At 37.5% G+C, this 27,854-nt stretch overlaps 8 protein-coding genes and 1 pseudogene across 8 annotated transcripts; 5 read left to right on the top strand and 4 right to left on the bottom strand.

The window, feature by feature from the left end:
- LOC104708595 (protein ENHANCED DISEASE RESISTANCE 4-like) lies at positions 2,136 to 5,006 on the top strand. The gene is made up of 2 exons (XM_010425191.2): positions 2,136 to 2,795; positions 3,035 to 5,006. Exons 1-2 carry the CDS (start codon positions 2,675 to 2,677, stop codon positions 4,726 to 4,728), a joined length of 1,815 nt encoding a protein of 604 aa, XP_010423493.1. The 5' UTR covers positions 2,136 to 2,674; the 3' UTR covers positions 4,729 to 5,006.
- Positions 4,897 to 7,966, bottom strand: LOC104708596 (uncharacterized aarF domain-containing protein kinase At5g05200, chloroplastic). The gene is made up of 11 exons (XM_010425192.2): positions 7,842 to 7,966; positions 7,589 to 7,712; positions 7,252 to 7,394; positions 7,012 to 7,125; positions 6,665 to 6,853; positions 6,423 to 6,578; positions 6,088 to 6,353; positions 5,896 to 5,993; positions 5,589 to 5,767; positions 5,346 to 5,462; positions 4,897 to 5,229 (listed from the first exon to the last, which is right to left on the bottom strand). Exons 1-11 carry the CDS (start codon positions 7,893 to 7,895, stop codon positions 5,047 to 5,049), a joined length of 1,623 nt encoding a protein of 540 aa, XP_010423494.1. The 5' UTR covers positions 7,896 to 7,966; the 3' UTR covers positions 4,897 to 5,046.
- On the top strand, positions 8,195 to 10,482 carry LOC104708594 (ribosomal RNA-processing protein 14). The gene is made up of 3 exons (XM_010425190.1): positions 8,195 to 8,303; positions 8,943 to 9,015; positions 9,121 to 10,482. Exons 2-3 carry the CDS (start codon positions 8,992 to 8,994, stop codon positions 10,216 to 10,218), a joined length of 1,122 nt encoding a protein of 373 aa, XP_010423492.1. The 5' UTR covers positions 8,195 to 8,303; positions 8,943 to 8,991; the 3' UTR covers positions 10,219 to 10,482.
- On the top strand, positions 10,947 to 11,682 carry LOC104708593. The gene has a single exon (XM_010425189.2). It carries the CDS (start codon positions 10,985 to 10,987, stop codon positions 11,534 to 11,536), a length of 552 nt encoding a protein of 183 aa, XP_010423491.1. The 5' UTR covers positions 10,947 to 10,984; the 3' UTR covers positions 11,537 to 11,682.
- Positions 12,305 to 14,679, top strand: LOC104708591 (U-box domain-containing protein 62-like). The gene is made up of 8 exons (XM_010425186.2): positions 12,305 to 12,866; positions 12,985 to 13,186; positions 13,375 to 13,456; positions 13,573 to 13,630; positions 13,719 to 13,807; positions 13,893 to 13,988; positions 14,077 to 14,147; positions 14,333 to 14,679. Exons 1-8 carry the CDS (start codon positions 12,464 to 12,466, stop codon positions 14,454 to 14,456), a joined length of 1,125 nt encoding a protein of 374 aa, XP_010423488.1. The 5' UTR covers positions 12,305 to 12,463; the 3' UTR covers positions 14,457 to 14,679.
- LOC104708592 lies at positions 14,609 to 17,527 on the bottom strand. Its single transcript, XM_010425188.2, has 7 exons — positions 17,116 to 17,527; positions 16,912 to 16,984; positions 15,829 to 16,785; positions 15,679 to 15,741; positions 15,382 to 15,593; positions 15,182 to 15,297; positions 14,609 to 15,086 (listed from the first exon to the last, which is right to left on the bottom strand). Exons 1-7 carry the CDS (start codon positions 17,173 to 17,175, stop codon positions 14,981 to 14,983), a joined length of 1,587 nt encoding a protein of 528 aa, XP_010423490.1. The 5' UTR covers positions 17,176 to 17,527; the 3' UTR covers positions 14,609 to 14,980.
- Positions 17,750 to 18,893, bottom strand: LOC104708590. Its single transcript, XM_010425185.2, has one exon. It carries the CDS (start codon positions 18,599 to 18,601, stop codon positions 17,885 to 17,887), a length of 717 nt encoding a protein of 238 aa, XP_010423487.1. The 5' UTR covers positions 18,602 to 18,893; the 3' UTR covers positions 17,750 to 17,884.
- Positions 19,783 to 21,967, bottom strand: LOC104709931 (annotated as a pseudogene).
- LOC104708589 (probable chalcone--flavonone isomerase 3) lies at positions 26,078 to 27,822 on the top strand. Its single transcript, XM_010425184.2, has 5 exons — positions 26,078 to 26,300; positions 26,407 to 26,490; positions 26,631 to 26,789; positions 27,028 to 27,254; positions 27,531 to 27,822. Coding segments are annotated over exons 1-5 (630 nt in total). The 5' UTR covers positions 26,078 to 26,299; the 3' UTR covers positions 27,690 to 27,822.

The raw sequence follows: 27,854 nt of genomic DNA, 5'->3' as shown, positions 1-27,854 counted from the left end.
AAAGAAAAAGGTTAGTACTATATGGGCCCTTTTTATCTTACTTTCTTTTGGATTCTTAAGGTTTCATATTAAAGACAATGTATTCATAATAAAGATTCTTTATTTATTTTTCAGGTGTAAAAGAAAAACTTTAGACTGTTTTTTTGTTCAATGTATAATTATTTATTTTAGCTTTGAATCTTTTCTGTTCTTTTTTAATAATGTGAGATTTCAAGTAACTTTAGACTATTCTGTAACTCATCTCCGAAATATATGTAGAAGAATCTGATAGCATACAGTAGCCAATTATGACATTGAGCAAAGATCTGAACTCTTTTAAATTATTTCAGTATACTTACTATTCCAAGAACTCGAGTAGAAATGATATTACAGACCAAAAGCTATTAAAGATCATTTTATTCAATACCATAATTTCATGTATTTACGAAAATAGGAACACTAATTAAAAGCAATTTGTATATATATATATATATATGTATGAATGTTGTCAATGAGAGTTGACGCTACAATATTATGTTTTATACAATTAAAACAATAGTTTTGACTTTTTTTAGTAAGATAGGTTTTTGTCCATGTCTTGAAGTTTAGGTTACAGCAAATTTACGGTATAGAATAACATCTATAAACAAATGCAGTGGTCCAAACCGTAGAATTCCCCAGCTCTATTGAAGAGTCAATGGAGGGTTAAATTTGTGTAATCCCGTAAACTCTCGAATGGTATTGAATTTGATTTGATTTGATTTGGTTTGGACTGGTCTGAGAGTCGTCGTATCCCGTAGTCATTGGATTGTGCAGAGAAAACAAATAAGTATTGAAGTAGTCTACAAGGAAATAGGACACCACAACAAAGGTTGACTTTTTCTGAATCACAAAGCCAATTTGGAAAGTAGAAGAAAACTAGACAGCACAAAACGATAAAAGACCAAGTCTGTCGACCATTACCTTTAGTTTTTTTTTTTCTTTCATATTGCTATTATAGAGAATAATGTAATATACAGATATTGTATACTAACTTATTCATCTATCTATGTTTGTATATAAGTCTATAACTTATTGTAACATCAGTTAGATGAGTGTACCATTTAAAAAGAATGTTCTTGTGTTACACTGATTGATTTCGTGTTCTTTGTAAAGCTGCTATATTACTGGAAACTGGTTTCATACCTAAAAAGGTTACGAAACCGAAGGAGTCAAATTGTCTGGTAAAATCTAAAAGTGATTGAAACTTCTCACGGCTGGTCCTTCCTGCTAGTGAGTTCTCATTACAAAACTTTAAAAGTTAATGAAAAGTCTGTTAAAATTGGACCAGTGATATGCATATACGGAAAACATTATGATCATAATGCTTTTTGTCAGGTCCTAGGAACCTTAGTTTATATCCTTCATCCCAAAAAGAAACAGAAATCAAAACACAATAGAACTAATATAAAAAAATAACTTTAACATGTCAGAACTCAGAAAATATTTAAGATGGCAATGGTAAAAAAAAAAAAAAAAAGCAAGATAAAAAAAAACAAAATGGGATCAATTAATGATGGGCTAAAATTTCTCTATCCAAAGTAAATGAAACAGGCGCCGACATCTTATCCACTTTCTCTTTTTTTTTTTTTTTTTTTTTTTGGTTATTAGGTGAAAGTGAACCAATTTACTCTTTTATTTTTATAGTATCTTCTACTTCTCTAACAAAGCTCTGTCGCATTTGCAGATGATGATTGCTTTTCAAAAACTTAAGCCAATAGTTTGAAAACATCAACGAATGTGGGTTTTGTTTAAGAGAAAAAATTGTAATCAGAGAACGAGTCGTTGGTGTTTTTTTTTTTCGTTTGTGTGTGTGTCTAATTGACTTACAAAGTTACAAGAAATGAAAAGAAAAAGATATCAAAAGAATTCCTAAAAATGGTATTAAAATTAGAAAAACTTTATTGACACGGAAAAAGAGAGACTTTTCTCTGAGGAAAAGCGAGAAAACAACCATAAAAACATGACAAAGTTAAACCCCAAAAAAAAAAAAAAAAAAACTGTCCGTCCAACGATTTTGGTTTTTTTTTTTTTTTTTTAATTTTAATTTTGGATTTTTTTTTGTCTCTGTTCTCTCCAATTCATTCCTCTTCTTCTTCTTCTACTTCGCCCCCACGACAAGAAATTCTCATTCTCTCTCTCTCTCTCTCTCTCTCTCTCCATTTCTATCTCATTCTCTCTCTCTATATAATCTTTAAACTTCTGGGGGTTTCCCTTCTTTCACAATCTCTCTCTCTCTCTCTCTCTCTCTTGAAGTTACAACAAAGTCTCTGCAAAAAGAGTTTTACTTTACTTCTTTGGGAGAGATCTTATACAATCTGATTATGGTTTCTTAATCTTTCCTTCTTTCTCGCCATTTTTTTTCATTCCGACCCGGATCCGTAACCAGCTCTCAGATACCCGACCAAGTCTTCCTCTTCAACAGAGTTTTTAAAAAGTCACACACCGCGTTGACCTTCTTCGTCTGGTCTCCCCACTCCTCACAATTTTCTCTTAAAAAACTTGAAGAACCTCACAAAGTTTCAATCTTTGGTTCTCTCCTCTCTCTTTCTCTTTCTCTGTCTCTGTTGATTATTAAGGGTTCTGTTGATGAGGACTCTCTTAACTGATTAGGAAGTTAGAGAATTAAAAGCCATCGAATTTTGGTACCAAGCAAATGGCGAGCCAGACGGGTCATAAAATCCGGTTAGTGAAGTGTCCCAAGTGCTTAAAGATTCTTCAAGAAGACGAAGATGTTCCTGTTTATCAGTGTGGTGGTTGTTCCGCCATTCTTCAAGGTCATCATCATCATTCTTCTTTTTTTTTCCAAATTCTGCAACTTTCTCAATTTTTCTGTTTTTAAAATGTTAACTCTGAATTCTGAATCTGGTTTTGTCTTTTTCCTGGTGGATTCATCTCTTTTGGATTGATTTCCTTAGTTTGTCTTTGCTATGTCTGAGCTCAAACTAGTTGTGTGTGTTTCTGGCATGACATTATTTGTCAGTTATTGAATTTGTTTGTTCCTTCTTTAATTCAGCAAAAAGGCGGAACGTTGCTCCAAACAGTAGACCAAGTGCAGTAGAGACAGAGAGGGCTCAAGCCAATGAGCCACCAAGCGAGCCTGAAACCAACAACAATGTGTCCAGCAGCTCGGGGCAGGACACGGTTCTTCCATCACCCGTTGAGTCTACGGAGAAGGAGCTTGGTGACTTGGAGTTATCTAATGGGGATGAGACAAATGAAACTCAACAGCAGGAATGTTCACTTGGTGGTGATTCTGAGAAGTATGAAGGACAAGACAACTCCAGATTGAAGTCTGATATAATGAACACCATGTCAGAAGCTGCAGGATCTGGGGCTAGCTCTGGATGCTTGAGTGTTGATCATGTGGTAGCTGCAAGAGCGAGCAATTCATCTGATAATGTTGAGATCTCACCTGATGCCTCCCCTGTTGAAGAGAAGTATCCTGCAAACAAGACTCCTTCTGCTTATGATGTGGTGGCTGGAAGAGCGAGTAATTCATCTGGTAATGCTGAGATCTCACCTGATGCTTCCCCTGTTGAAGACAAGCAAAGCCAACTTGATTATCCTGCTAACAAGACTTCTTCTGCTTATGATGGGAGTGAGTCTTCATCTGAAGAAATGGAAGACCAACTTCTCGATGAAGACCAACAACAGTGGAAAACTTTTCAGAAAATAAGATCAGACAAATTTGAGATGCCTAGATACCCTGGGAATTATAAAGAGGAAGGTGCTAGTTCCTCCTCCACTTTCTTTGATAATAGGCGCAATGGGATTACCACATACAACGAACGGCCTCAGCAGAACATGTCTCTTCAACTAGAGAGACCAGGAGGGCGTCTTGGCACACAAGGGAGGAGACATGTGACAGAACAACTTCGGCCTGACGTGCCTTTCTATCCTAGAGAACCATACACACGTCTAAGCCCTTCATATCCATCACATGATGAGTTTGACCGCTATTCCCCTGCACACTCGCTTCAAATGCCTCCATACGGTGGAGGCATGAACCACGAATTTGTTGACTATATGTATTCCAACAACCCAAGGGCAAGAGGTCGGGGCCAAGGGAGTAGGATCTCGGGAGAGATGGCAAGTGACAGAAGGAACCATCCCGGTTGGTCTTCAGGTCAGCTTCATAATTCTAATTACAGTTCATATTACGCAAGTCCACAGAGACCAATGGAACAGTCTGAGTATCAACCGAGATGGAGCCACGAGATAGTCTCAGATGTTGAGGATCATCATCAGCGTAATAGACATGCTAATCACCTCCATGAGCCACAGACCCGTCGTCTTAAAGAGAGACAACGTGTGGCCAAGCGTCATGTTCGTCCAACAGCCGGTGGGGCACCTTTCGTCAGCTGTTACAGGTGCTCAGAAAACCTGCAGCTTCCTGTAGACTTTCTCATCTTCAAGAGGAAGCATCATCTTCTCAGATGCGGCACTTGCACCACTGTTCTCAGATTCTCACTTCAATCGAGAACTCATTTAGTTCCTGCCGTAACACATGACACTGATGTTCATAGGAGTAGCAATTCAACGACAGAGTCTCCCAGAGACGGAGCTCCCTCCCAACCCGAAAAGCTGAGCTCCTCTGTTCAGGATGAGGAGCTACCTGCGGCTAGAGGCTCTCCGCTTCACCGACTAATGGGATATTCTACTGTAAGCCAAGTCTTTAAAGCTTCACAACGTCCACCTTCTGTATAGATCTCTGCTTCTGATGAAGCAACGAGAACTATGTGCTTCTGAGATGGAAAGTTTTGCCATTGGTTTATCATTCTTTTTTGCACATCTGTGTATAGGTAAAAAATTTGTTTCTGCACTTTTGTTTAAAGTAGAAACCATGACACTTGTGCAAAATTATACAAAAAAGAAGAAGATATTGCTCATCTGTTGTATATATATTTAGTGATGATATGTTTGTAACAAGATTTGAATTCATCATCATTCCTGCTTTAATCAATTCTACAATAACTTTACCACTAGTAAGTTTGAATAGGTTTAATGAAGTATATCTGTATGAACTCAGTTGAAGCTGTCATTGTATCGATTCATCCGCTTGTTGTTTGCGATAGAGATCCGTTGATCCTGCAGCATGTTCAGGTTCGGGGCTAATAGTCTCGTGTATCGATCGAAATACAGAAGCTGCTTCAGTAGAAGTGCAAACTCTCTTGGGAACTTAAGCCCATATGATTCGCTAACACGGACCTACATGAGAAAGAAAACTTATTTTCCATCTGTGTGCACTCCTTAATGCTAAATTTGGGGTTATCTTAACTTAAATCAATGCAACTTCTGTAAAGTTACATCAAATTAGTGCTTACCAGGTCGAGGAAAAGAGTATTCATCTGTCTCTCATCCATAATTACGTTAGCAGCAACAGCAGTTGTGTCCGAATTTGTTCCACGAGCTGTAGCCACTACTATCTCTGTATCTAGTTCCTGCAAGAAGAGATTCACTTATCGCCATAAGATTAACGGAAGATCTTGTATTTGTTCTGCACTGCCATTCTGAAAGCAAATCACGCTGGTTACAAAATGTAGTCCATAAAGACTAAAAATACTTGCCTGGATAGATGAGAACATCTTTTCCAAGTCTCTTGCAAAAGCATTGGCATCAACATCTGTGTTTGTAGCGCCCATTTGAATCAAAGCAGAGGCCATGGATTCATATTCCTCAGTTGCAATAGACGCTAGAAATACTTCCATTGCAGCCCATGTTTTGGGGGATATACGACCAACAATGCCTGAAACCAAAAAGAGGATACTTACTTGAAGACCAAAAATTTACCAATAGATGGGGAAGAGTATTAATAGATAAATCAGAGGTAGAAAGAAACGTTGCACTAATTAGGCTTGAGAGAGTATGATTTACCAAAATCAAGAAACCCAATCCGGCCATCACGCAACAGCCACAAGTTTCCTGCATGAACATCAGCATGGAAGCTTTCACACCCAAGCAAACTTCCAAACCTGCAGGTTACATTACATGACGACCAATTTTACTAACAGCTACATTTATAGGAGGAACAATCAAAATTTGAATATTGAACTTCAAAGATCGTACCACACATTAAGCGCGGTAATAAGGCTGTTTTCAGGACTGGAAACAAGTGATCTAATAGAATCTAGATCAGTCAGGGGAACTCCATATAGCCTCTCCATTGTAAGTACCCGCCGGCTGCTGCAGTATTTATAAACTCTTGGAGCAGTAGCTTGCCCCGTCAACCCCATGGTTTCTAGATATCTCTTAAATGAGTCGATGTTTTGAGCCTCCTTATTGAAATCTACTTCCTCAAGCATTGACTCACGAATGTCTTTGACAATACCAACCTGTCAATAGGGTATATTATTTAGAGAGTAGGTTCGCAGTAACTGCAAATTAAGTACAGAGGAGTTTACCAGTGAAGTACGGCTAAACTCAGGACTAAGGAACTCAAATATACGGGAAACAACGTAGATAAAGTTCAAATCTGCCACTAAGTAATCTTCTATCCCAGGCTTCAAGACTTTAATCACTACATCCTCTTGGGAGCCTCTAAGCCTTGCACCATGTACCTGGTCATGATGATACCCTTAAGCAGAAGAAGAGTACATGAACAAAATGAATTTCGATCACAGAAGCAGAAGCAGAAGAAACGCACTTGTGCTATTGAGGCTGATGCAATTGGTGTAGGGTCAACATATTCGTATACACTGTCTATGGGTTTACCAAGCTCCTCTTGCAAGATTTTACGAATTTCTTCATACGGCACAGGAGGAGCTTTGTCAAAGCAGTTCTGAAATTCTTTGACATATTCAGGTGGGAACAAAGTTGGCGCAGATGCTATAAACTACAAATACAAAAGTATTGTTAAAATGGAATAGAAACTGAGAAAGAACAATATGATTACTTAGCTTACTTTAGAGACATACACTTAACATGTTTCCCACTATATGCATGACATCATCAAAGGATACAATACGTTGTAGATTTAGCAACATGATTTACCTGGCCCAGCTTAATGTAAGTAGCTCCCATGCGTTCAAAGAGTTTCCTCAAATATAGAGGAGACAGTAGACCAAGCTGCAACTCACTTGGTAATCTACCAGGCACGCTTGTAGACTGCAGCAAGCGAGAAAGTGATTTACAATCAGATAATAGTGTCAAGTGTCTTACTCATATGAACAAACTTTATGAACTTGTTACTAGGAACATATATGGAACCCTATATATATGAGCAACAGTCACCTTAGATAAATCATTTAGCCACTCTCCCCCAACCCCTACAAAGGCTTGAACGCCTTGGACAAGGCGTGTCACACCGCGTGGACCTGTGTTTATCGATGTCTGAACTATATCTTCCACCAGTTTGGGCAGCTTCTCTATCTGGCCTGCATCAAAAGCCATGTCAACAAGCACATGTATAAAGAAACTGTATTCACAGAAGTCAAAGTGATTTAGATTTGAAAGAAAACTTCAGACATCGGTGAGCAAAACCCAATTAACAACAGAAACACCCTAACTGGGATAACAAAAGAGTATACAGTTTAGATTAAGTTTAACAAAAAGGCTGAAATTTCCGTACTCTGAAGGCGAGAAGTGAAAAGGTCCTGGCTTTGTGAATACTGGGCCGAAAGAACAAATCCCTTCAAATTCCTGCCTCCGATCATCTTCTTAGAGCTTCCTGATCCAGTTCTCACGACGGGTAACTGTAAAATTAAGCTAACAAGATTTAGCAGAGAGTAATGAAGTTTGGCAATTTTGGTAGGTAAGCCTTAAAGAGCAGATAAAGGAAACAGATTCACTGAGGATACACAGAAAAGAAACAATAAGTAGACCTGAGAATGGTGAAGTAACGGTAACCGCGTCCCACGAAAAGCAGAGACCGCCATCGCTCGCCGGAGATTAAAAGTAGCACAGAAGAAACTCCGATGAAGCTTTTAACATTCCAGGTACGACACCGTTTTCTTAAGTACGTTTAAAAACCGAAATAGCTGATAGAAGAAGGGAGTGAAGAGGAATAATCCACGTGGACGCGTATTAGAGGTAGTTTCCTTCTCAGGTAGTAAAACTTCTCGGTTTGATTCGAATCTCCGGTTTACTTTATTTCAATCGAATCGCGTTAAACCGAACCGTTATTAGGGCGCTAGGATTTTGGAATTTACATAACTACCCTTATCGAAATTGGGAAATAACAAAACCATTCAAACCCTAACCACTGGCTCTTTCACCAAACCTCCCTTCGTCTCTCTCTCAATTTGTCTTCTCTCAACGCCGTTGATTCGCCATCGTCGCTACCGGTGAGTTTTCTCTTCTGTTTTCTTCGGTAAATTCTTATGCTTTACATATGGGTTTGTTCTTATTCTTTATTAAGTTATCTATTCTCTGGAGTCAGAATTGTTCAAGACGAAAGATTATGATGAATCCTTAAATTGATATACTTATTGAAACTTGAACTTGTGTTTATTTCTACGATTCATCTCTGCCTTTCGAATTCTACACTTTCTTCTGTAGTATTTTTAGGATAAAGAGTTGTTTCTTATATACTCTGTAGTTGTGTTTTTATGTGATTCTTCTTCTCTTTATTCATCCTGCGCTTAGTTAATATCTTGTATATGGTGTCTGCAAAGTCATCTTGTTGAAAGTTTTCTTTTTTGATTTATAGGTTCACAAATTACATTTATAAAATCCCATCTTGATATTGTTGTTGGAACAAATGGTAGTTTTCTAGATGATTTAAGAAATCCAATTGTTTTACACACACTTTGTGAGCTTCTTTTAATATGTATCTAGCAAACGAGTACACTTGGTCACTTGATGTGATTCGGTGTCTTGCTCAATTCTGAACGTATTTGTAATGCAGGCTATATCTATAATGTATATCAGGGTAGAGACTTATTATGATGTTTGTATTAATATCTACTGTGTTATTGCTGCAGCTTGTCTTGAGGTTTACGACTTTTTGGCTAATCTCCTGTGTGGAGAGCAATGACTAATACTCGTGGGACTGATGTAAGTTTTGACCCCCACCCAACTGTAGTCTTTTTTCTGAGAGGGCATTTTTTTTTTTCTTTTTTTTTTTTATCTGATTGTGATTGATCTTGGCAATTGTTATAGATGGCAAAGAAAAAGGAGAATCTTGATTGTGAATCGGATTTCAAGACTCATGAACATACTGGATTTTTTGATAAGGTGATAGAGTTGATCCCTGCAAGATTCTACTTAGCAGATGAGACAGAAAGGAAATGGTTTCCAGGTCTTAGCAAGGGTCAAAAAGCTAGAGAGAAGAAAATAACAAACTCCAACCTAAAGAAGGCGAGGAGAGATAGGTTGGACCCAGACAAGTCTGTTTTGACCACTGTCGATCATCTGAAGCGAAAGCTAGAGAAGGAAAAAAGGATTTCATTAAAGCAGAAGCTAAAGAAGAAAAAAGATGATTTACGAAGGCAGAAGCTAGAGATGAGAAAAGCAGGTATTGAGCTTCCTGAAGATGACAGTGAGGAGGAAATAGAGGTCGACGAAGAAAAGGATGATGATAAATCTGTTACGTACGAGGAGCTGAGGGAACGTCTGCATCGCAAAATTGATGAGCTCAAAGGTGGTCGTGGAGGTTCTGATAGACCAAGAAGCCATGAAAAAAGGAAGAAGACTCTGCCAAATAAGAGAAAGAGGGATGCAGTTTCTGAGGAGAAGACTGTGGAGGATAATAAGGCAGCAGATAAAGGTAAGGGTAAGTTGGATGTTGAAGAGGCTGCTAAGGACCTTACATTTGGTTATGTCAAGATTGATGACGGTGAAGAACATGGAAAAGAGAAAAAGAAACGGAGGCTTTCAAAGGCAAGAGAACTTGAAAGGGCTATGAAGTTAGAGGCTGACAAGAAGGATCCAGAAAAAGGTGATGTCATTGCAAAGAAGCACTCATGGAAGGCAGCTACGAGCAGAGCAGCTGGTATTAAGGTCCATGACGATCCAAAGCTATTGAAGCAAAGCATCCACAAAGAGAAGAAGAGGCAAGAGAAGAACGCAGAGAAGTGGAAAGAAAGAATTGAAGGGCAACAAAAGTTCAAGGTGGAGAAGCAGCAAAAGAGATCAGGGAATATTGCGGATAGAATTGAACAGAACAAGCTGCGTAAAATCGCCAAGAGAGAGAAAAAACTCCTGCGTCCTGGCTTTGAAGGCCGCAAAGAAGGGTTTATCAATGAAGGTGGAAAGTAGAATTCAGATCTTCCATACGCCTTTTGTGTTCCAACAGTTCAAAGATGTAATGCTCACAAAGGCTGTGAAAAGAGGGTTTGCACATCTGAGATAGAAAAACATCTTTTACCATTTTGGGAATTTTTATCTAGTCAAAGTCCCAAGCAATATCTATTGTCTTTTTAGTTTGTTTTGTTTTGCAGTTTGTAGACTTGTCACTTGTTCCATTTGCTACTCAGTATGTTGTTCCTTGCAGTGAATGCTCTTATCAAGTTTTGAAACTTATCTAATAGAATTTGCAGGTTCCATACAAACTTGTTACAGAAACTAGAGCAGATTTTAATCCGAGATACAAAAGCCAGATGCATTCAAGCTAAAAGATCTCAATGTTTGTTATGGTCATTTGGATTTGGTTATGATCTGAAATCAATCTAAACCGAGTCGAATTGAATAATTTTGGATAAGGTTTTGTGGTCTGATTCATATAATTAAGAATGATCTTTAGGTCGAACCAAGTTCTAGAAAAACAAACGTGTCAGAGTTTTGAACAGTAAAGCTTACTAAACAAAGAGAGTCAAAGTAGGTCGGCATTAGAATCTCGAAACACGTGCCACAAGAACAAGCCACGAGAATCTCGAAATCTCTCTTACTCATCGTCATTTCGACACGTGTGATGATGGGCCTGGCGTGTGTTTTTGCGTCTCATTACCCGAACGGCCGAACCTTATATAAACAACCCACAAGAGACCCAACCTCTTCAACTCAAAACTACACCAGACTTAAAACGATGGAAGCTATCTCTCAAACCTGCACAAAGATCATCATCAACCCATCTCCTAGAACTCATAAAACGCTAGCTTCGGCTTCGGCAATCTCACAAACCAAGCTGAGCCTTGGAGCCAAGAAGGGGAGGTGTTTTGCTGCTGCAGCTAGATGCGTGGCTTCAGGGTCAGGCTATGCGGCGGCAATGGAGCCAATTACGCCGGAGGAAGAGGAGGAGCTGACTCAAAGAAGAGGGATATGTGGCGGAGAAGCAAACAGAGGAGTATGGGAGCTCTTGGAGTGCCTCGAGAAAGAAGCTATCATGGGGGAAGATGACGGGAGAGAGCCGACAGATTACAATAGAAGAGCAAAGATTTTCGATAAGAGTTCTAAGATGTTCAAGAACTTTAAAGAAGAGAGAGATCAGTCTCCTGTGGAGTATCTTGAGAAGGAAGCTATCATGGGGGCAGATGATGGTAGAGACCCTACAGATTATAAGAGAAGAGCAAAGATTTTTGACAAGAGTTCTAAGATCTTCAAGAACATCAAAGAACAGAGAGATCAAACTCTTAAATAAATAAATACAAAAAGTGTAGTTTGTTTGTAATGATTTCTCATTAGTGTTTGATTCCTTGTACTGTTGTACCTGTACTTTTTTTTAACAAGGATCCTCTCATTGTAACACGATCTTCTTAATAGTGGACATTTCTTTTGAATATTCAATCAACAAAAAAAGACTATTTGGATGCTTTGTCCATTAAACTTGAGAATCCAAATTAGAAGGATCTAGATTTTTCAACCCACAATCTATGTTCCAAAAAATCCTAAAAGTTCAAAAAATATGAATTGTGACACACAAGAAGAAAATCAGAAAAACATGTCCCGGTGGGTTATTTTATATTGGGATCCACCAAAGAAAGTGACATATGGAATTCTAAAAAATCTAGACACTTCTTGTCAAGAACAGAACAAGAACCAATGGCGTTCATGTGGTGTCAGAACTCACACAAGTCTTGGGGCTAAACGAGAAGTTCCAATCTAATCCATAGCCAGAATGATGACTATAGCAGTTGTACGTAGAGTTTTTAGTAAGGGTAAACAGTAAATTATTTTTCTTTCAGTTTCAGGACACAAAAAGACAGTAAAGAATCTAGTTTGACTTCTCTTTTTATCTAAAATCTTTTAGTTCCGCACACTTCCTTTTTGGATCCATGGGCCCTATCTTTTGTAATAGAATCTGACCCTGACGTCTGTTATTGTTCAAACGCCACCGTTTTGTATTTTCTCAATGTAAACGCTGTCGTTTTAGCTTCCCACTTCTTCTTCTTCTTCTTTCTCTTCTTTTTTAGTCATTTTCATTTGATCGCTCAGAAAACTTTCCCTCATCACTCATCCTCTCTTCTTAAAGATTCCTTCTTTGTTTCACGAAACTAATCTAAACCCTATTTCAATCTTCAATTATTGCTTAATTTTAGGGTTTGTATAATTTTTTTTTCCGTATTTCATGTCCGGAAAAGGGCTTTCTCCGGCGTCGTTCAATGCTCCGCCGATGATTGTCCAAGATGCTGACCCTTTACGTTACCGGGTCGGAGAACAAGACCCTAAAACCCGTGAATTCGCTGCATTTATCGGCGACCACCACCGGTACTTCGCGGCGGCGGCGGCAGCAGCAGCCGCAACTAATCCTCACCCTCATCTCGAGTTCCGTCAGAATTTCTACACGGAGAAACCCATTAGCGGAAACCCTAACGACAGTGGTGGTGGTGGTGGATCAGACGGCGAGGATGAAGTTGACGTTGAAGAAGAAGAAGAAGAAGAAGACGAGGATGATGACATAGACGGTAACGAAGGTGACGTCGCCTTGAACAAAGACGCTGGTGATGATTCTGTATCAGCAGCAGGAGCTGGTATGAGACTCTGACAAGTTTTTTAAGTGCGAAAGTTATGTTTTTTTTTTTGTCTTTCTAGTTTGGAAAGTTTCTACTTTTGAGATGATTGAGGCAGTGGACTAAAATGGTAATGCAGTGATAGTGGTTGGGCAAGATAACGCAGCTTACTACTCGCAGCATTTTAAGACTATGGAAACGAGTTTTGCTTCTAGGAATGAGGAATCTTCATCAGTCGCTGTGGACAATGGGTGTGATTTCAGTGGCAGAAGAGACCCTTCTTCTTCTTCTTCTTGCAATTCAATCGAATCTTTGAGGACCATTTTGTCTGATCCTACAACGTATGTCCTTTTTTTGTTTTGGTGTAGTGATCATATATATGGTTCATTAGTGTTACCTCGCCAAGAAGTTATAGGGTGGACTTAGATACTTTTAAAAGTTGAAAACCATTGGATTGGTATTGATCATGCTTGTGTTTGATTTATGGCCTATCATGGGTTATAATATAATTCTATTTGCACAATTGTAGAGGAGTTTTGATGGCTGATGCTATGATTTTGCCTTGCGGACACACTTTTGGAGCTGGAGGAATAGAACAAGTTAAACAGATGGTACAGAGTTTCCTTTCTTCCATCACAAGCTCTTCTTTTGCTCTCTGCTTTGCTTTTTGCTTCTGTCTCTTTTCTTTTGCTTATCTGAAATCTATTTTTCGTTTTGTTCCCTTTAGAAAGCTTGCTGTACATGTTCGCAGCCCGTCTCTGAAGACTCGATAACCCCAAATCTCTGTGAGTAACATCACTTTGCGTTCATGATTTGGTATTTGGTTGTCTCAGCGGATTCCTTGTAATTATGTTTCGCTGGAATTTTTCGCAGCTTTAAGAGTTGCGGTACAAGCATTCTGCCGAGAAGAGAATTCACAGTCAAATCATTCATCTAAGAGAAAACGAGAAGGATTTGATCAAGTAATTCAATACTACTAATCATAATGACTTTTTCACATTTTATCTCTGTTTCAAACAAAAGGTTTATTTTTGTCTATATACACAGGAGAGACGCACATTTGGTGTCACGAATCATCCAGGTCGTTCAAGGAACAAAAGTAATCATTTCCCATTTGCTGTGGCAGATCGAGTTATAATAAAGGTCAGTCCTTTCTGTTGATTCCCTGCATTTTTTTCTTATAATGGAAGAGTGCGCGAGTTGTTAATCGTTGGGAGTTAAACATCATCAGGGAAATAAGAGGACACCACCTCGTTTTGTTGGCCGTGAAGCTGTTGTGACTACTCAATGCTTAAACGGCTGGTAAAATCTAATTTCTTTCTTCGATTACGACTTGATTTGTATGCATATCACAAAGATTAGATTCTTCCTTGCTACAAACTTTCTTACATTTCTGATAAGGACATCACCTTTGCAACCCTTGAGCAAAATGTTATATGTCAACCTTTGTATAATTATTTCCGTGACTACATAAAACTCTACTGCAGGTATGTGGTGAAAACGCTGGACAACGCAGAGAGTGTGAAGCTTCAGTATCGTTCATTGGCTAAAGCTCCAGAAGATTTATCAGCCAAAGCAACACCAAACAAGATGGTCTCCAACTGGCTCTAAACAAAACAACTTTGTTTATAGCATGATGACACCAGTTTCTGCTATTTGGTTCGCTATGTGAGAACCAAAAAACTTATCTACAGATCCAGATCACTGTTACATATTGTAAATTGTCGTAGTTACTCCATGTGAGAGGTTTGAGGAAATTAGGCTTAGGGAAAGATCCAAACTTTGAATAGCCAGAACATATTCGGAACATAATACAATACATAGTTATTTTGTTCTCAAGACAACATCCCTGTTCAACACAAGAGATGTTTGTAACTTTCTGATCTTAACTAAGCATACTACGGTTCTTACTGTGAAAAAAAATGGCGGAAAACTGAATCTATAAAAGGGAAAAGGAAAAGAAAAAGGCTGATGAGCATTGCTCCTAATGTTACAGATGCACATTACAAAGAGAACTCTGCTATGGAAGTTTACACTAAAGTAAACTCTGCTATGAAAGTTTACACTAAAGTAACTGAGAAGAAGTTTTCAACTAAAATGTTTAAATCAGATAGTGGTCAGATGTTGAAAGGAGTTCAGGTACATGCTATGTTCTCCTCTAGAAAACTGCAGGTCGAGAATATAGAGGCTGCAGCTGCTTTAATGACTAAATCCTTATCTGAGATCAGCGAATTTGCAGCTCTGCAACACAATTTAGACAGAAGGAAACTAAAAAATTGGATTCAGGAAACATATTCAACTGGTAATGAGATGAAAAGGTAGTGAAATGGCCATACCTAGAGTCCAATGGCGTTCCTAACTGTAAGAAATTCTGACCAGAACTCAAGCTCAAGTGTTGCAGACCTTGATCACAATGTGATTGCAGAGCTCTCACTTGGTTTAACCAGCTTTCCTGAAATTTTCAGAGTTAACAAATTCCATATCAGATGCCAATAAAAAGGTAAGATGTGTGGTAAAGATATCTTAACTATATTACCAATTGAGACTCTTCTTGTGATAGCTTGTGTTCAAGTTGGTTAAACAGAGTCACCCATCTGGTCTTGTGGATTTCGATTGTTGAAGCCCTCGAAGCCCCGTCGAGGAGTAAATTTGGGTCATTCTCTTGATCAGATGGGAACTCTTTCATTATTAAGAAAGGTAGTTCTGTCGTGACAACTGCACGAACCCTCTTCTTGCTACGTCGAAGAGCTGAAAAGAACAAAAAGGGGATTGTATGAACAACCAAGTACTGAAGTTTTCCAAGCATTAACGATCATATATGAGTGTTGGTTACCGGAAACACGGCCTTTGATGTCCTGCTGAAGCAATTCCAACCATTGAGAAGCTACTGTAGCCGCTGCAAATCAAAGATGAAGATTCATCTAAGCCACCACATACGATAGTATAAAATCATGCACACTGGGTATTGAATTCAATGACATACCTTTAACAGTGAGAACACTGGCACTGTTAAGATCTGATGCGTCCTCGGTCAACAAGGAACTGGCATTGTCTGAGAACTTACCTGCGACCTGAAACCTCGACCCAACTGTATTGTTTTCTTCACTGAAGTCATCATTTGCGCATTTCTCATCATAGTAACGCATTGAGTAGTTATCTTTTGGCATCGTATACTTGAATCCTTGGTAAAAATCAAATCTGGAGACATCAGTGTTCACATCTTCCAAGTTCTTCCTAGAACTTCCAACAGCACTATTACTATGCCTCATTGTAGAGTGATAGAAGTTTCCAGCATCTCTTTCAGACTTGACAATGTTTTCAATAATGGAAAGTACTTGCTTTTTGTTTCTCACATGGTTGATAATTCCAGGGTTCAATTCATTAAGCAGTCCACTAGGAGCAGCTAGCCTAGCAAACCTGTCAACCTCTTCCTTCCTTGCAATCTCTATCTTCTTCTTCTTCAACATTGCAGCGTCATTATTAATCTTGCTCTTGCGTCCACGTTTCCTTGGAGCCGGAATCCCTCCATGAGAAGATGATACGAGACAGCTGCTTGACGTCGTAGAAATCCCACCGTGCGGATAAGAGAGAAACCCGTTCTGTTTCATTTCTTTCCAAACCTTCATTGGATCTCTTTCCGTAACAGGAACATTGGAACTCCCACACTCTGAATAAACATCCATCGAACTAGACTTATCAGTATCCTGTCTCCTGGAAGAAGTAACCGATGATAAATCCTCATTCAAGCAGCTGGAAACAGCATCCGCATTATCACATCTCTTAAGCAAAGCTCGCTTATCATCACAATCAACATCTATTGTGTTGAGACCAAGCTTACTGGAACAAGGCTTGACCACCTCTTGACTCAACAGTTCAGTCACATTACTCTTCCCTTCTTTAACAATACTCTCCGAAACTTCATTGGCATGAGCAGTGTTACCTGTAGCAAGGGATATTCAAATTACATTTCGAGGGCTTATATATATCAGAGTTTAGAGTCTATTCTATGTTACTATGCCTTTTACTAAAACTTCAAACTCAAATTGAAACCATATTATAAAATTACCTGCATTTAGAATTGGAGTAACAGGTTGAATTTTGCTCAGCTCCTCTCTTTCATCCAATTCATCGCCTCCGATCTAAAATTTGCAGAAATTGAAAAAGGTAAAGCAATGTATATAAATTAGATCGTAAATTTTTTTAAAAAACAAAGTCTAACAGAGCAAACGAAGAACGAAACCCTAACAAGAGATGGGAGTAAAGAAGTAACCTTTAAGTCGGATCTGGGAATCGAAGTAAACCCTTTTGAAACAACGTGGTGTTCTTCCATGGCGACTCAATTAACACCTCCAGAAGATAATACCCTTCGAAGATTTCTCAAAATAAATTTTCGAGAAATTGGAGAAAAAAAAACCCCCAGAAAATGGTGGATTACAAAATCTCCAAAATCTCTCGAAGGAACAATACCCAAAAAAGGAAATCGAGGGTTAAAGTGATTCAACTCTAGGGTTTTAAAGATCTAATGGTCAATTAGTTAAAGAGATCCAAATGTTGGAGATTTTGAGACCCTAGAAATTTGAGAGAAGAGGGCTCTCTCACGAAGGACGAAGACGAAGAAAGAGGTGAGAAGAGCGCGCGATGTGTGCGTTTGTTTAATAATTTTCTGACAAAACATAACACCAAAAATGTTTATTTTTATTTTATTTTTATTTTCCCCTCAGAGGATCTTTCATGATTTTTTTTTTCAAATTCAAACCAGACTTAAACGCGATTTGGAGGGAATAGTGATTTTGGGCTTTTGAATCTTTTTTTTTTTTTTTGTATTTTTTTGAGCTCATTATCAATTTCGTCAAGGCCTTTTTTAACTTTTTTTTCCGAGTTTTATCAAAACCAATTTTAATCAATCTACCAAATCTTGTGTTATTCAATTAAACATTTATTGTTGTAATCTACAATACCCAAATGGGTCAAATAAATTTATATTTACATGATTTTTTAAGTAAATTTTAGCTTCTTTTTTTTTTTTTTTTTTAATTTTATCAATTACCAACAAGCCAACAATTCTTAAGCTGAGATTCACAAGTCTCTCTAAAACTCGACACCTTAGCTAAGCAGAAATGCGTACACCTCATCCCTAAACCCGACCCGGATCCTGACCCGACCCGTGTCGTTTTTAGCAGATAACAAACCGGCCCACACTCAACTCCTTTGCCTTGCACCACCAACCCCCACGCACGTGTTCCGTCTCCACCGTCAAAACCACAGCCGCAGCTGTCCTCTTCCGCCGCTCCTAACTGCTCCACGAATACTATCCCCTCCGGCATCTCCGCCTCTCCTCTCTCCCATCTCCCCTTCACCGCCGCCCATTCCTCTGCTTTCATCACCACCACCGTTCCCTCGTTGGAGTACAAATGAACTAACAGCGGCGCTTCGCTTAGATTCTTAACGATCTCCGTCACCGAATCCTTCATCCACCTGTCTAGCTTCTCACGCTCCAACTCCACCGCTCTACGATCTCCTCCTCCTCCTCCTCCTCTGCTTCTTCTTCCTCCTCCTCTCTGTTTCTCTATCTCAGTCACGGCTTCCGCTATCGACGCCGAGATCGTTCCCACGCTAGATCGCCTATTACCAACTAGATTGATCGGAAACGACGACGAAAGCAGCGATCTCGCATTCTGATCGGAACCACACGGATGCTCTAATACGCCGCGTTGCACCAGATAACTCCCACCGTAACCGATTTTTGCATACGCCATCTTTTTCCGGTGATGAGATTAGATTATTCACGTCCAATAAAAACCGCTAGATTCGAATTATAATTTTTTTATATCGACAAAATGTTATATGAAACTGAAACAACGGCGAGGATCGAGGCGGGGAAATATATCTGGCGGTCGGATGATAACTTTAACGTAAGAAGCCAAGAAGATTATGTTATATAAAGGCTGCTAAAGTTTAGGAAAAAAAACATGCTGACGTCATTTAAAGCAGAAACTGTTTGACTAATGATCATTGCATGCATGGTTGCACAATAGAACTCCCGTAGTGGATTATAATCTCAGGTAGAGACAAAGGGAACAAGGTCAATGATGAAAGGACCTTTAACGAACTCTAGTCAAGCAATTGTTTGATCTAAGCCGTCGGATTATAATACAATGCATGAGAGAGACCTGATCGGACGGTTCTCATGAGAATGATAGGCACGTGGGAATGTGGTTTTGGTGTGTGGGTATCTCGGAGTAACACGCATCACTCGTCTTCTTAATTAAGTGGATTCCGTGCTTACCACGTGTTTTCCATGTCAGCGTTATGTCCACGTTGGAGTCTACTGTATAACTTGGTATTGTCAGTATTTTACTATTTTTCATATTTACTTCAAAGTTATATGAAAATCCACCAAAAATAGTAAAATACATACAACGTACTGGTTACAGAAGTTCATTAAGAGATAAGACAAAGAATCCCATAAAGACAATAAATCAACATTCTGTTGATTTTGTTGAATCTATTCTACGATATCTTTAATTACTCAGTATCAGACCTTCCATATATTTTAGAGGCATAAAGCCTTTTTAATTTTTTATTTTTCACTTTAATTTAAATTTACATTGATTCTTATAATAAATTATTGCTTTTTGATTTGGTAAACGTATAGAAAGAAAAAAAAAATTGTTGTTTTGAGAAAAAAAAAATCTGAAGTGTGAAAGAAGAAAACAAACAAGTAATTACAGAAAACGTTTAATAAAAGATAAAACCAGTTACAAAAGGCACAATAGATATTTCCTACAACAAACAAATCATAAACAGATGGTTTATGAATTATGATACATAATCATAATTCAATTTTCGTAATAGTTTTTTTTTCTCAAAAGATTATTAATATAGTGTTACATTCAATTATTTATCCCCTATCTTTCACCAAAAAAAAACATTAACACTAAGTTTTTTTCTATCAATCTTTATCCTCTTATAATTAAGCTGGATAAACATGTGCAGCTAGACGAGGTGTTGCAACCGCGTGTAAGGGTTTTGCCATAAAAAGGTCACTCTTGCTTTCCGAAAGATCAACCTTATTCTCACCAGGCACTGGTGACCACGTGAACCCTTGAATCAACCGAGCCAGCAACATGTACGTCATGGCCGACCCAATGTCCACACCCATACACCCTCTTCGTCCCGCACTGAACGATATTATATTGAGATCTGGATCGTTTAGCTCCACGCATATGTTATTGCCCAAATGTCTCTCAGGGTCGAACTTAAGCGGCTTGTCCCACACGCTAGGGTTTCTGCCGATCCCCATACGACTAATGAACACGTGGCTTCCTTTGGGGATGAAGTACCCGTCCACCACAGCGTCGGCAGTGGACATGTGAGGGAGGTTGAACGGCGCCACGGGGTGTAACCGGAATGCCTCTTTCACACAAGCCTTCACGTAGTTGAGATTTGGGAGGTCTGACTCAAGGACAAGACGGTCTTTTCCAACTACCGTATCGATCTCCTCCACTGCCTTTTGCATGATGCTTGGCTCGTTGATCATCTCCGCCATGGCCCACTCCGCCGCATTAGACGGATTATCAACCGTCGCCAACATCAGTTCCTTCATATATAGTCCAATGTGCATAATTAGACCAGCGAAAAAGTTAAACTAAAATAAAACGTTTTTGCTTATGAAAATTAATGCATCTCTATTGCCTCTCGTGATCCTAGTACTACAATTCAGAGACAAATGACTACTCTTGTAAACCCACCACAAGCATTATCAAAGTCAGAGACCATTGGCCACGTAAAGTGGAAACTTTCTTATTCTTATAAAAAGTCCGGTCCACTATATATATTGTGGTAGATATAAGTCGATAAATTAATATGCATACCGTCACTTGTGCTTTGATCTCTTCCTCCGACAGAGTAGGATTCCCGTCACTGTCTTTCGCCATTATGAACATGTCCAGAAAATCTTTAGGTTCTTTCAGTTTCCCATTACGCCATTGCGTGAGTCTTTCATCGACAAAAGGATCGTTATACTTACTTACATTCTTCATTGCGTCACTCACGACCTTCTCATGGCCTTCCAAGTCCAAGAACCTTAGCCACGGGACATAATCCGACAACGCAAAGGCGTAAAGATGGGTTAAAACCGTAAACAAAGATTCAACATGTTCAATCTCTTCGAAGCCTGGTCCCGATCCGTCTTCACTTCCTTTACCGAAATGCCTTACACCAAACATCATCTTCCGAGCTACATTTCCGCTGTACTGCCGAACCACAAGCCTTAGATCAATAACCCCAAAACCANGGCGTAAAGATGGGTTAAAACCGTAAACAAAGATTCAACATGTTCAATCTCTTCGAAGCCTGGTCCCGATCCGTCTTCACTTCCTTTACCGAAATGCCTTAAACCAAACATCATCTTCCGAGCTACATTCCCGCTGTACTGCCGCACCACAAGCCTTAGATCAATAACCCCAAATCCATTACGGTTTTTGGCACTGAGGTTATTGATGTGCCGGACAAAGTTATCGGCCTCTTCGGTTCTCTTTTGGAGCGTCAACGTGAAGCTCTTCTTGCTCGTCACAAGGGATGCCACCACTCACCTCATCTTCTTCCACTGCTCTCCTTGTGGCTCCACCGCAACGGTCAAGTACCCGCGGCTGCAGTACTCCGTGCCCATTGTTAGCGGTCTAGTGGCAAAAATGGAGTCTTGCTTCTTCAGAATCTCCCTTGCAATTCTCGGGGATGTCACGGGTATCACGTAAATATTCGCAAGACGGATACATGCAATATCTGTGTTGAGTTCCTTCATGAGAGAATGTATCCATCGGAACACCGGTTTGTTCCCCCCTAATATTTCCGGTAGGTTTCCGATTAAAGGCCAGGTTTTCGGTCCAGGAGGGAGAGGGAGCTTTCTTGTGTACGAAGTCACTAACATTGTTTTCTTGGTCTCCTTACGCTTCATAGTTAATGCAAGAAGGAGAAACCATAGAATAAACGCAAGTATTGAGATGGAGTCGAGCATTTTTTTTTTTATCTTAACTTGAAGAAACTATTGGAGTTGGAGGAAGTTTTTGTTTTTTTTTTTGGTTTTGTTTTGGGTCTGTTTTGTAAGTTGAAATGATGAAGAATTAAGCCTATTTATAGCCATGAAACGGCAATGAAATTCACCAATGCTTGTGTAAGTGTTTTTCAATGTAACCTGTGGAAGATAAAATTGCTTTCGATGTTGGATCAGGACTCCGTGAATTAATTTTCAACAGCTCATATATGACATGTTTTTCTTCTCTGGCCGACAGATCATGTACATGTATGTACTTATCAAAAAAAAATTCCCAAATTCTTCAATTAGCTAAGTAGAAAATTTACTAACAGTTTAGTTATTAGCAAATTAACAATTAATGATAACAATGATTTGAGAATTCTATCTTCTTATTATATAAAGTTTGATTTTAAAGTTAGAGAACCACATTACTGCGACACATGTCAAGTGTTTCGATAATTGAGACAATGTTAAGTGTACCAATGAAATTTTTAACATATGTATAAAAGACTTACCATATAGATTTAGATATTAGATTAACATGAATAAGGAAGATTTTATCTCTAAAAAGATGATGAAAGATTTTGACACGTGTAAAAAATCCAACCAATTAGAATTAGACATTATGTTATCACAATATAGAAGGTTCTAAATTGAAATAGATATACTTGAACTTTTTTTGAAAAAGGTTAATGAATATCTCTCAATTCATATTTTGACATATGTAAAAAATTTCAACCAATTAGAGTTAAACATTATGTTAACATAAATATGGAAAATTCGAGATATAAATATATTTTTGGATTAAAAAAAATTAATGAGTATTTCATTTATATTTCAACACCTGTAAAAATCTTCAACCAATTAGATTTAGACATTATGTGAACACATATATGAAAATCCCTTATATAATAAAACGAAAGTCACAACATTGTTTTGTATACTATATACTTTTAATAAGTTGGTTACAAATATGTTTTACATTAACTGATATTGATATTAATTTGTTACAAGTTATGTGGTAGGTGTAATCCGTAACAGTTCATTTTCGGAAGATTTTAGGAATCAATCGGTTGCTTCCAAAAATCTTAAAAAAAGAATATTCTTAATTCTGTTTTTATTTACACCAAAATATATCCTCTAAAGATTTAACTGCTATCACGTTATTTCCAAAGAGAAGAAACATAATATTACAAATTAATTGCAAACAGAATAAAAAAAACAACGATTCCGTGATTCATTGTTTGTAGATAATATATTGTTAATCATGATAGCAAAGCTATAAAACAATGATGCTATTATTGGCCAATGTTTAACATCCTATTACAAATATTATTATAATAGCATCCTTGACCAAATATTTGATATTACAAATATTTGTTCCGAATATTTGATTAACATGTTAATATTTGTAATATTAACATGCTATTACATGTAATGTTAATATTAATATTATAGCATGTTTGTTATATGTAATGTTAATATTATATGCTATATTAAATGTTATATGTAAATATTAAATGCTATATCAAATGTTAATCAAATGCGATGTTTGAAAACTATTATTCCCGATGAAAAGGATCAGCGTGTGTATAGCATGATCCAACGATGACTAAAAAACTTGCATATGATTTTTTTTATAATATTTTATCCAAAACAAATTATAAAAAATCATATAAATAATATTTCATTATAGTAATTATAAAATAAACAAAACGAATTACAATCCATATAGTAAAGTACTAATTTTAAAAGGAAAAAAAAGACACAGTCAATGTCGCAAGTGTACTGTGGTGTCTACTTTCACGTATTGTCAGTCCTTCGGCTGTTTATTACTATAGGTCATGTATATAATCTTTTGAATGTCATGGAATTACAATCCATCATCAACATCAAATACTTAAGTTTTGTGGATGTTATGAATCACTATATCATTTTTTAATTTTAGGTTGCGACACATTTAAATGACTATAACTTGCATAATTAGGATTATGAAATTGTGTCCACGTTATTTGTTATAATTAAGGTTGACCATCTTTAATCGAAACTTAAAAATCGTCCTGTATGTTATGCATCATTATATCATTTTCTAACTTTAGGTTACAACACTTTTTAAAAGACTATAGGTTAGCATGATTAGGACTTTTGTTTTTTGGGCACAGCATAATTAGTACCACGAAAATGTTATTTGTTATAAGGTCGAACATCTTTAATCAAGACTTAAAAATCGTCTTGTGGATGTTATGCATCACTGTATCAGTTTCCAATTTTAGGTTGTGACACATTTAAAAGATTATTGGCTTGCATAATTAGGACATGAAATTGTAAATGTAGCTTGCTCACGTTATTTGTTATAAGGTTGGCCATCTTTAACCGAGACTTAAAAAATAGTCTGTGTAGATGTTATGCATCACTAGCTAAATCAATTTCCAATTTTAGGGTGTGACACATTTAAAAGATTATAGTCTTGCGTACTTAGGACTATGAAATTGTAGATAGCTTGCCCGCTTATTTGTTATATGGTCGACCATCTTTTAATCGAGACTTAAATGACTCCTCTCGGTTTGGGTTCCATGCGCTATGTGCATTCATAAAAACCCCAACAAGTGCTGCTCATTTATTAATCATCGTAAATTTATTAAAAATTAGTAAAATTACATACTTCAGCCACACAAAAAAAAAATTGCAAGTGTTGCTTCTTTTTCCTAAGTATATATTTTCGTAATTTAAATATGCAAGATTTTCTTCTTCTTTTTTTTTTCTTATTAATTATACATGTAAAAATTTCTTACACTTTCCAAGAAAACGAAAAAAAAAATATTTTTCAAATTGACATGTTGCATCATTAATTGAGATTTTTTTTTTGTTTGTTGATATTGTAATATTAACAAACATGGCCAGGACTCTCTCTTTTCTCTCTCATATTTTTTAGAGAGAGACTTTCTTTTCTTTGATTTTCGTCCGACAGCAACCTTTGTGACTGGATGAGATCCAGTATCACCGTAAACATGGCTTTTCCGTTGCCGTGTTTTTGCCGTAAACATGACTTTTCCGTTGTAGTGTTCTTGCCGTAAACATGGCTTTCCCATTGCCGTGTTCTTGCCGTCGCCTTTGTTAGGCGTTGTTACTTTTTAGTTTGCTTCAAATAAAGGGGAATCTTCAATTTTGATTTGTTTTTGTGTCTTACAGAGTTTCACGAGAGATGACAAAAGCTTCTATGTTTATACATAATACAAATGTTTTTGTCTAGGTTAGATCTGAAGGAAAAGCTTTATTGTCTTATGGTGAATTAGATCAATTTAGATTTTTTTGATCTATGGTTGATTTGTTTATCCATATAGCATTTGCTGGTGTTTGTCTCCAGATCTTTCCTTTGGGTAAACGGTTTACAGAAAATTTAAGGATAGTTGCAAAGTTGAAGAAAAGAAGAAATTTCCTTCGCGATATTCACATTCCTTATAGTTGTGACTTCAATTGTTTGGAGTTTTGATTCGTCTTACAACCAGCTTTATCGGTGAAATTTAGAAGAATCAAGTGTCGAAATTCAGATATCAACAATGATTATCTTCACTGGAAAAAGAATCTCAGACGGTCAAGGCTGTTGTCGGAAAGCTTTAGATTTTTCATCCAACACGTGTTATTGACACGTTTTGTTTGGGTGAGACGAACTATAGATGAATTGTGTTGTAACCCAACTTTTTAGAAATAAAATTAAAATGTTATGGGAAAAAAAACAATGACTTAACGTCTTCAGCAAACAAGCCTTACATATAACGATGGATAATATACCTGAAATTTAAAAGTTCAGATGGCCACCTTATTACATCCATACATTTTGCAATTTATGATCGATAACTAGACTTCTATATTTTACTATTATGATATTGTAACTGCCTATGTTTTAGGGACCGATGTGAGTATGACGACGGAGTTTGTGTAATGTGGCTGCTTGAAATTTTATATAGACTATATAGTATAATTTATGCATGCTTCTTTCACGTTCATGATATCTATCTCTTGCATCTTAGTAATTCTTTCTTGAATCTCTCTATTATTTTATTTCTATATATTTATTTGTTAGGTAGAACGAGTGGTTGTGGACTGACTGCTGCTTGATCTAAACACGTGGCTTCCTGGTGGGTCGCAAAACATTTTTTCATAGACATTTTGTTCAATGAAAAAAGGGGTTGGGTAACAAAAAAATAATTCAATTCACAAAAGGAATGCGTCGTCTTGTAGATCACAAGCTTTGAACGTTAGCAAAATTATGTTACCTACCACCAGTGCCTGCCTTCATATATAGTGATATTCACACAAACCTTATAGATATTATTTCTCTAAGATAATCAGAAAGTGGATATACACTAAGTTGTTTATAAACTTCTTCGCTCTCAGTTTCGAAATAACATAGAAACTAGAAAGTAAGTCTACAACACTCTTTGCATTGTTTTCTTGATTACAACAAATTTTCTCTTTGTTTTTTTACAATTTCGTATATAAAGATTATGTTTGTTGTTTGTTAAACAGTGGGAACAGAGATGGTAATGGTTCACGAGGTTCCTTTTCCTCCACAGATCATCACTTCCAAACCACTCTCTCTGATCGGCAAAGGTTTTTTTCTTCTTTTGTCTAAGACAAAAACATCATATTTTTTTTTTTTTTTGCTTTTATAAAGTTTGGCACCTCAATAATTTAATCTCAGGTAATAAATTGATAATGTAATGTGTGTTGTTTTTATTCTCTCGTTATAGGGATCACAGACATCGAGATCCACTTTCTTCAAGTGAAGTTTACGGCTATCGGAGTTTACTTAGATCCTTCAGATGTTAAAACCCATCTTGTTAACTGGAAAGGCAAGACCGGAAAAGATCTCGCCGACGATGACGACTTCTTCGACGCCCTTGCCTCCGGTAAAATCTTATTCAATCCATCTTAAGCTTCAAAATCAACTTTTAATTAGGGTATCTTTGGTTTTGATGGTTTGTGTTTTTCGATAGACTATTTTGGTTAAGTAATGGGTTTTGGTAAAGATCACAATTTCGTTTGGCTACTTCTTCTGGTTTTACTTCGGTTCAACTAGTTAAAATCCGGTTTGGTTAATTTATTTGGTCAAACGAGATTGAACCGGCTGGTTGTTATATATTGCAGCGGAGATGGAGAAGGTTATAAGAGTGGTGGTGATAAAGGAGATAAAAGGAGCTCAGTACGGAGTACAACTAGAGAATACTGTGAGAGATCGTTTGGCTGCAGAGGATAAGTACGAGGAAGAAGAAGAAACCGAGCTCGAGAAAGTTGTTGGTTTCTTCCAGTCTAAGTACTTCAAAGCTAATTCCATCATCACTTACCATTTCTCAGCCAAAGATGGCATTTGCGAGGTATAAATTCTGGATCTTATTTACGTCTACCATTTCTTGTTTTGGGAAAGGATTAATGTTACAAAGCATAGACCCAAACATCAAATGCATTTGGAACAGAGTAAAAAAACAGAGGACTCTGTTTTGCGTTTAGCGTTATACTAGTAGATTTTTATCAACCATCTTGTAAAGACAATTGCTAACGTATCTAAAGAAGTACAATTGCATCACGTATACCCCACGAGAATTGTAATTAGGCCTAAAATAATTGTTATTGTATTTTGGTTTTGTGGGAAGATCGGGTTTGAGACCGAGGGGAAAGAAGAGGAGAAACTGAAGGTGGAGAATGCGAATGTGGTGGGAATGATGCAGCGATGGTATCTGTCTGGAAGTAGAGGAGTCTCTCCTTCGACCATTGTCTCCCTCGCCGATGAGCTGTCCACACTTTTAACCTAGAATCCCTTATATATAAAAAAATTGTTGTGTGTGTTGTTTTATGTCGTTGTTTAAATAAGACATTGTGTTTCGTTATCTTTATAAGATGATTAATGCATAGTCGACCAAAAAAAATGTTGATTTTGTTGCAACTTATAATCATCATCTTGCTCTTGTCATAACTTC

This window comes from Camelina sativa, chromosome 8, assembly GCF_000633955.1.
Source record: "Camelina sativa cultivar DH55 chromosome 8, Cs, whole genome shotgun sequence".
In the NCBI taxonomy this organism is placed as follows: Eukaryota; Viridiplantae; Streptophyta; class Magnoliopsida; order Brassicales; family Brassicaceae; genus Camelina; species Camelina sativa.
The sequence above is the reverse complement of the archived record's forward strand: the minus strand, read 5'-3'. Positions and strand labels throughout refer to the sequence as shown.

Excerpts from the sequence above, each read along its gene's own strand:
- LOC104708589 (XM_010425184.2), top strand. Across the intron at positions 26,491-26,630 it reads ACTCTCTCTGATCGGCAAAG|GGATCACAGACATCGAGATC; the intron begins GTTTTTTTCTTC and ends CTCTCGTTATAG. Across the intron at positions 26,790-27,027 it reads CTTCGACGCCCTTGCCTCCG|CGGAGATGGAGAAGGTTATA; the intron begins GTAAAATCTTAT and ends TATATATTGCAG.
- LOC104708590 (XM_010425185.2), bottom strand. The coding sequence starts at position 18,601 with ATGGCGTATGCAAAAATCGGTTACGGTGGGAGTTATCTGGTGCAACGC.
- LOC104708596 (XM_010425192.2), bottom strand. The coding sequence starts at position 7,895 with ATGGCGGTCTCTGCTTTTCGTGGGACGCGGTTACCGTTACTTCACCAT. Across the intron at positions 7,126-7,251 it reads GGCTAAATGATTTATCTAAG|TCTACAAGCGTGCCTGGTAG; the intron begins GTGACTGTTGCT and ends CGCTTGCTGCAG. Across the intron at positions 6,354-6,422 it reads AGTTTAGCCGTACTTCACTG|GTTGGTATTGTCAAAGACAT; the intron begins GTAAACTCCTCT and ends CCCTATTGACAG.
- LOC104708593 (XM_010425189.2), top strand. The coding sequence starts at position 10,985 with ATGGAAGCTATCTCTCAAACCTGCACAAAGATCATCATCAACCCATCT.
- LOC104708594 (XM_010425190.1), top strand. The coding sequence starts at position 8,992 with ATGACTAATACTCGTGGGACTGAT. Across the intron at positions 9,016-9,120 it reads CTAATACTCGTGGGACTGAT|ATGGCAAAGAAAAAGGAGAA; the intron begins GTAAGTTTTGAC and ends CAATTGTTATAG.
- LOC104708591 (XM_010425186.2), top strand. The coding sequence starts at position 12,464 with ATGTCCGGAAAAGGGCTTTCTCCGGCGTCGTTCAATGCTCCGCCGATG. Across the intron at positions 13,808-13,892 it reads AACGAGAAGGATTTGATCAA|GAGAGACGCACATTTGGTGT; the intron begins GTAATTCAATAC and ends CTATATACACAG. Across the intron at positions 14,148-14,332 it reads ACTCAATGCTTAAACGGCTG|GTATGTGGTGAAAACGCTGG; the intron begins GTAAAATCTAAT and ends ACTCTACTGCAG.
- LOC104708595 (XM_010425191.2), top strand. The coding sequence starts at position 2,675 with ATGGCGAGCCAGACGGGTCATAAAATCCGGTTAGTGAAGTGTCCCAAG. Across the intron at positions 2,796-3,034 it reads TTGTTCCGCCATTCTTCAAG|CAAAAAGGCGGAACGTTGCT; the intron begins GTCATCATCATC and ends TCTTTAATTCAG.
- LOC104708592 (XM_010425188.2), bottom strand. The coding sequence starts at position 17,175 with ATGGAAGAACACCACGTTGTTTCAAAAGGGTTTACTTCGATTCCCAGA. Across the intron at positions 15,298-15,381 it reads CACAAGAAGAGTCTCAATTG|GAAAGCTGGTTAAACCAAGT; the intron begins GTAATATAGTTA and ends TGAAAATTTCAG. Across the intron at positions 15,087-15,181 it reads GGAACGCCATTGGACTCTAG|AGCTGCAAATTCGCTGATCT; the intron begins GTATGGCCATTT and ends ATTGTGTTGCAG.